Source organism: Athene cunicularia (assembly GCF_003259725.1).
Source record: "Athene cunicularia isolate RWA chromosome 4 unlocalized genomic scaffold, athCun1 chr4_part3, whole genome shotgun sequence".
Classification (NCBI taxonomy): Eukaryota; Metazoa; Chordata; class Aves; order Strigiformes; family Strigidae; genus Athene; species Athene cunicularia.
The window spans coordinates 6,591,900-6,605,829 of NW_020799100.1; the positions used below are offsets into that span (position 1 = coordinate 6,591,900).

At 38.6% G+C, this 13,930-nt stretch overlaps 1 protein-coding gene across 4 annotated transcripts in view; it reads right to left on the reverse strand.

Moving 5' to 3' along the window:
• The window catches only part of TENM1 (teneurin transmembrane protein 1), a 357,561-nt gene that overhangs the window by 75,620 nt on the left and 268,011 nt on the right, over positions 1-13,930 (reverse strand). For all 4 annotated transcript variants that reach the window (XM_026848413.1, XM_026848414.1, XM_026848412.1 and 1 more), the window contains 3 exons: positions 10,152-10,368; positions 2,945-3,064; positions 926-1,187 (listed from right to left, as the gene is read on the reverse strand). In XM_026848413.1, the coding sequence (XP_026704214.1) occupies positions 926-1,187; positions 2,945-3,064; positions 10,152-10,368 (599 nt within the window). The remainder of the gene's footprint in view (positions 1-925; positions 1,188-2,944; positions 3,065-10,151; positions 10,369-13,930) is intronic.

Genomic DNA, 13,930 nt, shown 5'->3' on the forward strand with positions numbered 1-13,930 from the left:
CTCCTCCTATTATTCTGGGTTACTTTTTGTTCATTTTCCAGTACTGTACAATGAAACTTAACACTCTAAGAACCCTTCAATGACAAAAAAAAAAAAAAAAGGACCGGGGGCAGTTTCTCTCTGAGTAGACTGCATCTTTGGTACCTTGCTGTTTAAAGAACAGCCAGGAACACCTCATGTGGAGTAATATGACCCAGTTTTTTCTTACTAGTGTGCATCAGTTATTCTTAATTTATGTTCATTAGTTTCATTTAGTATGTTTTGTGAAGCAACACTGTGGCCATCAACTGGCTGAAACATGATAATGTTTATAATAGTTATGGAGGTGTTTAGACATAATTGAGCTTAATCAGAGGTCTCTTCCATGTAGAATAAAGGCTCTTTAAGCAGTAGCAGCACTTTTATGAGAAAAAGAGAAGAGGTTTGAAATATTCATGTCTAAAGTTAGCCTCCAAAATATGTTTCAGACTTCCTCAGTGAAATTTAAAGAGAACCCAAAAGAGGCCTTATTGCTTGAACTCTAACTGCTCAAACAACATACTAAAAATTATGGGTGTTAACATGCTTTGAAACCTGTGTAGTTGTATTTTGTTGGGTGTTCAACTCATATAATCTCTTTTAAGTCACAAATAAAAGAACAGTTAAATACAAGGTTAATTAGAAATTGCTTCTAAACACTTAAGGGACTGTCAAGAAAAAAAACCACTTAAATAAAAACAATCCTAAAGATCATGTTAAAATTGCTCTACCATGGAAAGAAAGTAATAAAACCCAAGAAGCTAACATATAGCTGGAGATGCCATTGTAGAGAACTAGAAGGTGTGAATGGAGGAAACATCCCTAGGAGTCTTCAAAGCATCTTGGGCCATGTCTTACACTGAGGTATGGGGAAACTGTACTGTTTATTTGAAAGTCTTTTTGTTACCTGTAGCTCTGGAATAACAGTTCCTCTTTCAGGACAGGACCCTCCAAATGCTGTCAAGGGTGAAGGGAGTACAATTGGATTTGGACTGATAAAACCACTGACGTCACAAGACGGTGTGTCTGACTCTGTTCTTTGCATTACAACTTTGTCTACGATGATAAATCTATTCCAAGGCAACCAAAGTGTCCTTTTTTCAGATATGAAAGGAGATCTGTCAAAAACTAGAGTGACAGAGATGCCTCCAACAGCCACAAGGTCAAAACTGGAAAAGAAAAATGAAATCACTTTATTTCATTTTGTTTTATCATCATATTAGCACAACTTTCAATGCATCACAAACAAAAACTTTATGTTGCTCATTACAGCCCTTAATTTACTATGTGAAACCATTCAGGTATACTTTTCCAGTGTCAGCTTGATGTTCATGAAGAAGCTTTACCTCCCTGTGCTTTCTCCCTGTATGCATCAATAGAAAGGTACAGTACTTCACTGTTACTTGGTTTAACCCCCCTCTATTTATCAACTGGAATCTATACTAATGAGTCATCTGTAACAAAAGTGTGGACCCAGTTACTTTGGTTTATATGAAAAGAAATTCCTAGACCAGAAAAGGGTTGCTACTCATAATCTACACAGGTACAGCATGCAGAATAAGAGGTCTTAAAGCCTGTCAGGCCTTTTCTCTATTAACATATTCTTTTCCCTTTTTCTAAAAGTAACAGGAAGAAAAAAAGTTGAGTACACTGAGCAGGAGACCCCTCTGTGCAGGATATGAAATTTTTGGGATAGATGCTAATTAATTGCACTAAGAACTGAATCAGCTCTTGTATGTAAGGCAGGTGATCTTCTGGGAGCTATTGTGAAGAACCTTTGGCATATCTGGGCTGCAAAACAGTGGGACATAGAAGGCACAATATAGAGAGTCTCCATTTCCTGAGCTTCTGACATCCATAGTCAAGTAATATGTAAATAGATACTTCACTCTCTGTATTATTGAATGCATCTATTATGGAGGCTTTTGATGGTAACAAACTGTGATAAGAAGTCAGACTTAATTATGCATATCTCATCACATTTCCCAAATGACACCGATTACATTCACAGCGAAATACAGGTAGCATATTTTAATGCAACAACTTTATCCAGGCTAGTGTAAAGAGGAAACGATAATTACTAACTTTAAGTAGAGTGATTTGGAACTCAATAAACTAAGGTAAAATAAATATGCATGCTCCTTCCTTTTATAAATTGACAAAGCCAAACAAAAAAAAAAGTAATTGTGGAAACTGACAAATTATACTCTTTCCCTGTTGGAAGATAGCTTCTGATTTCTTGTATTTCACAACACAGCCAAGGAAGATGAAGTCTTAAACTGCCCCTAGCAATTTAATTCAAGTTCAGGAGCAAAACATGACCCTATTGCAAATGGATGGCCAACCCTGGAGTGCAATATAGAATATATAGGAACTTAATCTCTCCTTGAGAACTGAAATCAGCTCTACAAGGCTGGGGGAGAAGAGAAAGCCAGATTTGCTCAGGACTGGTTGTGAACAGCAGTTTAACCATTTCGGCTCTGGAAAGTCTGTCCTCACTTTTACCTGTGTGGCTCAGATGACCAACTAAAGGACTTAACTTCATAGAGATCTCTATAAAGGAAGATTCAGACATTACAATAGAAAAAGAGGAAGGACGAGGAGTTCTCTGAAAAACCTGACTAGTTAAAGTATTCAAATGTCAACAAGGTATTGTTACAGCAGTACTGTCACATTCTGACTCCAGTATTTGAATGTCCCTCTATTCTTGTTGCTATTCAGTTTTTTTCTTCTTCTTTCTTCTTTGGTCCCTTTACCACAGAGATCTCTAACTAAATGTGTTCCCAGAGAAGAGGGTCAGATGCCATCCTCAATCCACACTACAAACAGTGATGTCTATGACAATTTTGTACATGAACAGAAGGTGATAGATGGCCTAATTTAGACAAATCTAAACCAGTGAAAGACCATACGATGAAAATCTGACCTTCCATCTTGTCGACTGATGGTGTATCCATACTCATTGTGGTGCAGAAAACTGACGTTTACTCCAACCAAAGGTGTTCCGTCTACTGCTACCACCTGGCCTCGAATAACACATGCCCGTCTGTAAACAAAAGGCAACATGTTAGACAAATCAGGAGGGTGAGAAGGGCGGCGATTTCAGAAACCATGCTACACTTCTGTCCCAGACAGAACTATTCTGCTATCATTGTGACTGTTGATTCTGAATGAAAATTCAAACAGGTCCAAAAGATTGACTTCAAAAACCATTATCTCATGAAGATGACACACAGACTCCCCCTTGAATCACTGAGAATATATTTTCATTTCCAGCTATATTTCAGGATACCATTTGTTCTGTCACTGAATAGCAATGCAAAGGTTTCACTGATAGCATGATTTAGCTTGCTGCAGCTCTAGGGGGTGATGATTTGTGAAAGGGGAGAATGAAACCTCATTCTCTGCTGCTAAGAATAGTGCATTGCTGTCTATTAGAAAAAAGGTGAACTAATGTGATAAGGCAGCAGCGAGACACATCGTCTTCACTGATCTTCAGAAAGTTATATTAGGTAAATTCAGAGAATGCCTAAGTATAACATACATTTTTCTCAATTCCCCATCACATGTTATGCCCCTTTAAATTCCCTCTGGGATGTGTTGGACTTGCACCAACTTTTCCGCATAAAAATCCTCCCATTCCAGTAGAGGTTGGAATATGGCAGCACAGCAGAATGCAAGTCAATGGACATGAAAGTGAACTCATTACTACGTGGGTCTAATCAGAGGCTAACAGGATCAAAGAATAATAGAAAATGAGAGCTGAAAGGAAATACAAGACTTTATCTTGTCCATTTCTTTGCCTCAGGTGAGATCAACTATACCTACATTACTCCAGACAGATGCTTGTCTAACTCTATAATCTCACCAAGTAATCCATTCCAATGGCTCTGTATAAGTGCTTCACTCATGGCAAGTTTCTCCCACTGTCTTATTTGACTCTCCACTGCTGCCCTTTAAGACAATTACTTTCACCCTAGCCACAGAAAAGGTGAAGAAATTACTCTCTTTTTCTTCGCTTTAGCTTTTTACGTATTTGAAGACTGAAATGTAAAGGAGACAAGTCTCATAAAGGACAAGGAATAAAATGTAAAATACCGTCACGGTGCAGACTAGAATCTAGCGGGATTTTCTAAGGGCTTACACAGCTATGTTCCACTGAAATACCTTTCAGTATTTTGCCCCATGCCATCAGGTATGCTACATTAGCACACCTCCTCTGACTGAACAGATCCAGGGTTGTAGGTGGCCTAAAAGTAGGATTTCTCTGTCAATGCTTCATGGGTCGTTCCACATGTAACTGAGGATCTCAGCTCTGTGGGTCACAGCTCTCTGCCATCAGGTATGCCACATAAGCACACCTCCCCTGGCTGAATGGATCCAGGCTTGGGATTTAATTATATAATTGCACATTGTTCCCGAAACTGTGGTTTCACATAGTGAAGTCTTATGCAGAAGTCTTTTGATAACGTTGATATTTAGGGTCAAACTCAATAAAATACTTATAAAGGTAACCAGCATTAATTACTCAATATAAAGAATAAGCATAAATTTAGACATTGTTATGTTTTTCTCTCCATTTCAAAGTTCATGGTAGACCTCAACAGACACAACCTACCTTTGCACAGTGAATACGTAATCTAAAGGAAAAACTGAATAGCTCCTCAGACAGAAGTTATTTAGGAGTCTATATACGAATTTAAAAAATATCCCTTGAGAGATGAATTGATCATGATCCAATGAAATCATACGCACAAACTGGAGACCATAAATTTCTGAAAATTCTGACTCGTTTCATAAGATCCCATTCTCCAAAGACACTTGACAGGACACTAATTTATCGCTATGATATCATTAAACCCAGCTGACTATGACCTGAGAAAATTCAATTGGTAAAAATTAACCCCTTTGTGAGTATACCATTCACCACACTTTCTATTAGGAATCCCAAGCTCCCAGGACATAGAAAGATGCTGATTTTCAGCAAAGATGATGATAAAACCCAGAGGAATGGGAGAGGTGGCATTACTGGCAGTATGCAAAACAAGTGTTCTGATTTACCACCTTTTCATTTTCTACATTAACTAAATTGGTTGTGGGCCTACTTGTGGGCAAAACCCGCTGCTCCTCTGAAAGCAATCAAGCTCTTGTGTGTCTCAACAGACTTGCAAGACTCACTCAACAGAACAGCCAGGTTCAATTACTCTTTGGTTTGTTAGAGCAGAAAATACTGCTTTCTATTTGTTTTTATATTTCTAACATCAACAGACCTGCCTTTTCTTTTCTAATCCCTTTATTAGTGCACACCATATATTTACAACACACATTGGTGTGAGAGACCCATAAGTCATCATTATTCAGTACATTATTCTCATACTCCTGTTTGTTCATTCCACACAGACCTGTCTTCTGACTCTACTCTGTCCTCATATTTTATCAAGCACAGATTTGTGTGATAACAACTCAAAGTCTTCACTATTTCATATATAGTCTTTCTTTCCTCTACTCATTCACTTCTCATTATTCATAAATAATATTAAGCAACTTATCTTTCAACTTTGCTTCTTTTTTATGTTATATTTTACAAGCCACACACATTTACAGTATGTGATAGAGTCATAAACCTCATTATTCTACATTTATCTGTATTGAACTGTCTTTGTAATCTTTTAGATTTTAAATGTTCTAAGCCTGCCTCTGTGTTGCTACATTTGTCCTCATTAGTTGTTGTCTTTTTATTACCTACTCTAAGTTGAAGAGTCTTCTCTCTTGAATTACCAGCACCTACTAAATCTCTGACTAAGCATTTGATCAGAATTAGTTTTAATTTTTGCATTTACTGCAGGTATGAAAACATTTTTCAATTACTTTATGACCAGCGTTAATCTCAGAGGGCTCATGGAGGTAACAAACAACGCCCCAGCTTGCAGCAGGTTCTGCCTCCTTTCCCAGTGTCCTGACAGCTCACGAAGCTGACCACCATGTCCAGAGGCACGCTGGCATGCACGTTCCCTGCAGCTTTGCTGCTTGCAGAAGACCTTACTTAATTCCTTTCATTACTGGAGCTTTTAGAGCATGTTCCCTGCAGTGATGTCCCTTCGTACTTAACTGCCACTTCACGCTTCCTTGCTTCAACATTCACCCTCTTTCCAGATAAGCTGTGGACCTTGCCACCACTCACTGCTTTTCTTAATTTTAACAGGCAAACCTCTAAAGATCATTAGGCCTTCTCAATGTGCTGTATGTCCCTCTATCTATTCTCAGCTTCTAAGATTTATTCTACACACTTGTGACTGGCCTGCTTTGCTTTCTCATGGGGGATAAATAAGTCATATTATCTGTCCAACAGTCATCTATTTGTAACGATTGCATAATCTTACACTAAGGCTGCCCAAGTTGTTTTAACTTGGAAGTAAGTGCAAAAATGTCTTTTCTAATTTGGAGGAGCTGGGAAAGAACATGTCCCTGATAAGCTGCCTTAGTGTTTCCAAATGCATTAGAAATGTTGAGTCCCTTGGCAAGCTGTACTAAATCTGCAGCTCCAGAGGGAGCAGTTGGTTTTTTGAGAGAAAGCAGAGATTCCCACGGGTTGTAGGTGGCCTAAAAGAAATAGGATTTCTCTGTCAACGCTTCATGGGTCATTCCACATGTAACTGAGGATCTCATCTCCGTGGGTCGCAGCTCTCTGCCATCAGACAGTTTGTTTGACATCTCTAATTTAAAATATAAAGAGTTTAAAATTCTAGATGCATTCTTTCACTACTTGTAAAGCATTTTATTATCCCACCACCATTCTGCCTTGCTCTGCTGCTGCTTATCTGCTATTTTTTTGCTTTTGTTTAGTGTGTTAAGTTTCCAATATTCTCTGAGCACCTCAGGCTGAGACGTGGAACTTTGTCAAGCAACTTGTGAATCTGCAAGTGTCACACTACCAGAAGATGTCATTTACTGTATTACATTTCTGATTAAAATCTTCAGAGAAATTAAGCTAAAGGCTAGTAAGGGACATTCATTTCTTCCTGCTGACAATGTTGCTGTAAGCAGCCTTTGAAGGGTAATTAATTCAGTACCATACACTGGACCCTTTTTGTAGGCAATTTGCAGCGAGTCAAATAGCTTGCCAGCAGCATGCATTAAAAATACTCAGCAAAGAAACAAGCTAAAAAGCTTCCTGAGAACAGAAGTTGATAAAAACATTATAATCTGCTACACCCTGCCACATGCAGTAGGTCAGAACCATTCCTGATGTAAGCAAGTACATTTCCATTTATTCAGAATGTGTCTAATCTGCTTTTCAGCATGTCACAGTTTAAATTGGGAGTTTGTAAAAACCCACTACAAATAACATAGTTTTGACACAATAAAAAGCAAAATATGGTTTGAAAACTTTTAGCTACTTAATGTTCATTTTGGTGGAACATTTAGCCATGGCTCAACACAACATCCTGCCTGCACTGTAGAAGCCAAATGTTTAAAAATTAGATCTAAGCAAAGTTTAAGATGAAAAAGGATAGATATCCCAGCAGTTGTCAGAAAAAACTTATTTTAGTATTTCAAATGATGTTGAAAATGCCAGGATATGGCAGAGACCAAATACTTTCAGTCTGAAGGCCAGAGATAATCTTCACCATTTTTTGATAGCTTTCACAAATGTATTCAACAGCACTTTGATTTTATCTACAGTGAGATTCATGTAAACATCACCCTTATTGGAGTTCCACTGACCTTTGGTACAGTCAAACACTGCACAATGTCCTTTGAATCAGAAGACTGAAAACACTGGATAGATGTTTCTTCCTTAATCCTCCTAATGGTCTGAGACTTCTTGCAAAGGTAAAAAAAAGCAGCAGCCAGATAGGGCTCTGCAAAATTTGAGTACCAGTGGGAATGGATGCCAGTGCTCTGAAATAAATGAATGCCACTATTTCATCCCATCCTTCCAACATTTCCTGTTGAACCACCAGTGCTATAAAATAAGTGGCATTGCAGGCAGCCAGGAGTTAATATCATCAGTCTGGACATAACCTTTTCAGAAATAGCCGAAAGCAGATTAAAACCCCCCAAGCATTCTTTGGTCTGTACAAGATAGGCAGGATCACAGATTTCTGATTCTTTTTACTGTAGTAACAGTTGTCTTTCCACAGTTTTTTTCAGTAATCTTAATTCCCAGGAGAAGAACAGACACTAGATGACAGTCAGATTGACAATGTCAGAGGAAGATTTCTGAAGAGAAGCAGCACAGCTGAGCTATTGCCTCCTTCAGAGACTCTGCTTATCTCTCATCCTTGAGGAAAATTCTGGCAGTTTTTAATAATATTTGACTTATGGATGAGCAATTTTTCAACAGCCTGGAAGACTTGAGGATCAAGCAAAGTGTGGACTGATGAATTCCTCGGGGTGTCCAGTACATTGCAGATTACTGTTGACAAAACCCAGGAGACACAGCAGAGCACAAGTCTCCAGGCACTGCCCTGATTCCAGAGATACAGACAGCCTCATCTGAATCCCAATGATCTACTCACCAAACTAACTAGTAATTTCTCTGCAGTGGGAGGAAATGCTATGTGGGGTGTGAACAATGCACCAGTGCAAATACGAGTCCTATTCCTTAGCGGTATAAAGTATCAAACCATGGTGAGGGTGTGCTGCTACTCACACACAGGCCTTTGCTGCTCTCCGTTCTTCAAAGGCATGGCAGATACCAGGGTAAAGAAATGAAATACTCAGAGAAAGCTTTTAAATCCAAGTTAAATCCCATCAATGATAGGTTTAAAAGATCAGTTCCTTATATCTATAAAAGCACATTGATGGGATTATGTGCAATCTGGCTGCTAACATTTGCAGTGTCACAGAACACTGTACAGGCGACTTGAGTGCTTACCTCCTCTCTGAAAACACCTCCCTGCGAGGCATGTTGGTGAGGAAAATCTTTCACTGGTGACTTTTGGTTTAAACTGCAGCATGCTCCAGTGCACGGGCAGGCAGCCAGGGCCCCTGCACCTGGTGCAGCGGCACTGTTCATTAGCGAGACACACTCCGAGACCCGCCGTTGGCAGGTGGGTGCTTTTCATGGAGTTCATTTTCATGCCCTATTGTTCTACATATTTATAACATCCTGCTACATTATTAATAGTGATTAAATGTTTAGGTATTTCAGATCAATAAAGACTCTGTTTACATATTTGCTTTATTAAAAATTAATAAGTTACAGAGAGAAAGTGCAATGAATTTGTGTGCAGCTAAGGAAAGAAGTTGAGGTTGCAACCTAAGTGCTATGTACAGTACTGTGAAAATAAAAAAATTCTTATGCCTTTATTACTGGAACATGGTTTATCTAATGCGTAGGCCTAGTTGACAGGGTAATAGTTAGGTGATGTGGATGATTTGTGGATCTCTTTGTCAGCATGTAAGTTATAGCTTCCCAGGTGAACTACCGCATAAAAACTTATATGCCCCTATATTTCACATGTTCAAGAAAATATGTGTTAACCAGGTTTTCTGAGCAAGTAAGTGCCCCCTTCCTATTGCACAGGCTTTTCCTGTTAAAGGGCAAGCCAATCTCACGGACACAGCGATCACCCTACTGTTTGCATGACAGACTGAGAGTGACCCACAGAACAAGATGGTAAACTCTGTACTGGTCTATCAACATGTAGCAAAAGCAAAAAAGTTTGTTAATTAGGTAGCTGGCTTATATGTGACACATGTTAAATTTATTACACTGTAAATACCAATCAAATTCTATTGGACAGAAATGTGACTGAATACAACACATATGAATCCAACTTGTTCTTCTGCTCCTGCCATCATACCTATCTATAGCATATAGGGCTGAACTTCCCCCTACTTACAAGTACGAGATAACTTACCTTCCACAGCAGTCAAAGTCTTGTTAATAACAGTAGTAGAGTTTGTTGATGTGACATTTTTATTAACTAGATAGGTAGTAACAACAATCTGATAAACAAGATCCTCAGCTGTTGGGACTTAAACATTTGCTATCCTTTTAAGCATTTTTTTGATCACCAGTGAAGAATTCTCATCTATCCCAGATATCATTGTTTTGCCTGGTTAAATAATTTCACTGCAGTTTTCAATATTCAGAAAAGTCTTCCACCTAAAAGAAAACTCACCTGCTCTCAAATGAGACATCTCCTGGGATTACATGGGTGCTCTCCTTCCCAATAAGGAATCTGATTCGATCATAAAAGAGCCTTGGAGGATGCTGAGAGAAAGGTGGTTGGCTGTGCTGAATAAGGTCAAGGGGATCAGGTGAACCCTGGCAGAGAGGACTTGCATAGCAATTGCTTTGCTGACAACAGTCAGGGTCTACACAGTCTGTCAAGCCATCTAAAAGAGAGAGAACAGAGAGTTCAGGAAATTGAGTGATTCTGAGAATAAAGCACCATGTTTACTACTGGAGAGCACAGGAGGTATTTAATCAATTGGAAGGCATGCTGATTATGACACATTCAAATTCAATAAAGCATTAATGTACATGCTCAGTCCAGGAGGGGTATTTCTCTCTAGTCGTTAACACTGTACCACCTCATAAAATCCTCACATGACAGTGCGGAAACAGAACCTACAAACTAAGTCAACAGGGAAGACCGGGACCGTCTTCACTGCAGAAAAGGCAGAAGAAGAAAATCACTACACATTACTTGTTAGTCCAAGAGGTACCTGATCCACGCTGTGCAGCTGATGGCTATCTCTAAGAGTCCTTTATTGTCACTACTGTCTGTTCACACCCGTGAAGAACATATACTTGCTAACCAGTCTGCAATAATGAAGTCTGAAATGTTACCTAACTCTCATAAGCACCCTCACTACAATAGTAATAAAAAAGGTACTTGTTACAGTTGTCTGACTTCTGTTTTAAGCCCTGCAATAGTTTTATTAGTGCTTTAGGATGTTTACTTTTCATTTATTGGTTGCAATACTAGAACGATCCAAAAAGGGCAGAATCATGACTACACTAATTCTGTAGTTGGTGATACATAAATACACAACTTGATGCAGGCTTCATCCCAGTGACCTGGCAGATACAGACTTCTCCATGGATGTTTGCACCAGGAAAGCAAATTCAGAAAGGGAATATAAACCTATTCTGCCTCCCTCATTTTCAAGTTTGGAAAATAGGAGAAAGAATTGATTTTTTTCAGAAATCTACATTTCTTCATGGACAAACTTGTAACAACATTTGTGGCTAAAATTTATTTAAATGAACACCAAAGCTTATGATGAAAAGTGAAGCACTGAAGTATGTCTAAATTAAGCACCTAAATAAAACTTAAAATTGGGCTATTGGCATTTGATTACCTCTATCAGCAGCTTAGACATCCAAATTGCCCAAATTACATACTCAACCAGGAACAGATTTAATAAGGTACAATAAAATGTCCCACTATCTTTTTAAACATCTATTTTATGACTTAGCTGTTGCTTACTTGCTTGGATTGACAAGCACACTAACGCATATAAAGCAAGATTAAGGCATTGTATTCTTCAATAAAGACATCTCTTTGTATTTCTAAGAAGGTTGGTCTGAATAAACGTGGAGTCATCATATCACTGTACGGATTTCCCTTGTGTTAAAATTGGAATGCTATAGGATCAACACACTGTCAGATATTTTCACTTCATACTTTGACTTTGCATGCTCTGTTTGTACCAGTGCTTTGGTGCCTATAAAACTGTACCTCCTCAGGGCAAACTATGTTATCAGGGAAGCTGCTGTAGTTTTGTCACTGACTTTAATGGGTGCGGGACCGACCCACAGCCAACTCTGCTTTCTTCTCAATAGAGCACAATGTGAAAGCTCAGTAAATAACAGCATAAAATATTCACTTTGAAAAGAAGCAAAAGCACTTCTACAGAACAAACAAGTGTAATGAAATGGGCTTTCCTGGAATCTGAAAATCCTTGCCTGACCTTGAGCAAGGTAATTGCTTGGCTAAGCAAAAAATATTAACAAATCTATCCTACTGCAGCTGGGAAATCAGATATAGCAGGCGAGTTTTTGTGATAATGAGCCAAGGGCAACCGTAGATAGCTAGCAACGATAATCTAAGATCCTTGGATCCAGTAAAGCTGGCATAGCTACAGGTCAGTGCATGCTTTAAGTTCTTTCCACATTCCCCGAGTCCCAGATACAACAGGCATTTGCCAGTGGTGGGAGAACTACTTCAGAGGGCAACATTGAGTTTATTGACTTTGAGTGTAGCAGTCACTTTATATTCAGGAAAACCTACAAAGCTATTGAAATCTGCTAGGAAATCAGTAAGCTGAGACAAGAAGGGGCCTCCAGTCAAAACAAAACCACATGGGAAGTGGATGGAGGAGTTCACAATATGAACTAGATGGCTTTCATTGTGTTCTGATGAAAAAACAAAGAGGCTTTTTGGGTTGAAGAGTAGGTTTGGAACTGCAGGAAAAATATACCTACTTTTACCATTTCCTCTTTTTTGTCCAAGGAATGAAGCTCTCTATATTCTTAATAAGTGAACCGAAAAGCATCAAATTACTAGGAGATTCTCAAAACCTGCAAATACTGAAGAATTCTACTAGCCTTGAAAGGTGGATAAAGAAATTGAAATCTCTTGCTTTTGCTTTACACCAGTGAAAATCCCTTCAGAGGGCTCCGACGTGGTTAGCCATAGCCATTCAGGACTGGTCTCTGCCAGTGGAACGGTTATGGCAGTGACAAGTCTTGTTTAAGGAGTCAAGGTGCTTTCTGGAAGGTACTAATTTCTACAAGCTGACTGCTGTCTACCTGGTAAACTCGACAAACATTGGTGTGTCAGAGTAAGTACTAATCAGAAAAAAGGCACACTTATTTCAGAATAACAGTATCCATGGGGAAGCTATTTTAGAGTCATTTATTCCACAGTACCTATTCTGATTAATATTTTCCTTGTCAACAAGCTGTTAGATGTGGGGACTAAGCTGACCTGATTCTCTCTTTTACGTGAGAAATAAAGGTGAAAAGTCACAGAAATAATAGAATATGAAGATTCTCTTAGAAAAGAAATAGCTGTAAAAAAAACAATTAAATACTTTGCTTTCTCTAATAGAGTCTTCATTCTTCTCTGTTTCAGTCAACAGCTTACATACCTGACAACAAACACTGTGCATTCATGTCATCACAAAAAGAAACAACATAAAGGGAAAGCAGGTTTCTGTCTTTCAGTCAGACTCAATTTTCATCTTTTCTTTGCAGTTTACTTGTCAGCAAAGTGACTATCTTATAAACTCTTCAAGGTTCTGTTAATGCAGTTATTTGGGTCTGAACTACTTGGAGCTGTTTTCATTTGCCTCTCAGGGCTACAAAAGGATGGGTTTCCCATTAGTAGGGGTGTGAAGTCCCAGAAGCATATCTGAATAATCCATGGTGAGAATGGGAATTTATCTTTACAGCACCATGAATGTGTGAAGCGCTGGATGTACCAGGAACAGTTTATAGCCTTGGGAGCAAAGGCTAAAAGCCATCACAGGAAGACATTGCAAACCAAAATATAACTGTTAATCCAAAGTAGGAGTCTTCTAGGTTACAGATTATCATTCACGGCTTCTCTCTCTCATGCTGTATTTAATTTCTTTGCATTTTATTAATCTTTTCATCAATTGAGTGACAGTTTATTTCAATCTCCCCTTTCAACCATGCAGAATGAAAGAGAAGATATATGCTAGTCTCAGAGAAGATGCTACATGGGCAGTGAGGCAGGAGGTGCAGAAGCACCAGCTGCTCTATAGACTCTTAACAACACATATTTGGGTCAAGCCACTAGGTGTATGTATTTAAGAATTATTAAATAGAATTGTCTGAATAATGCAACTTCTAGCTTTACTCCAAACAATCAAACAAAACTTAGAAAATAACTTGGATAAAACAAAAAAATATTTTTCACAC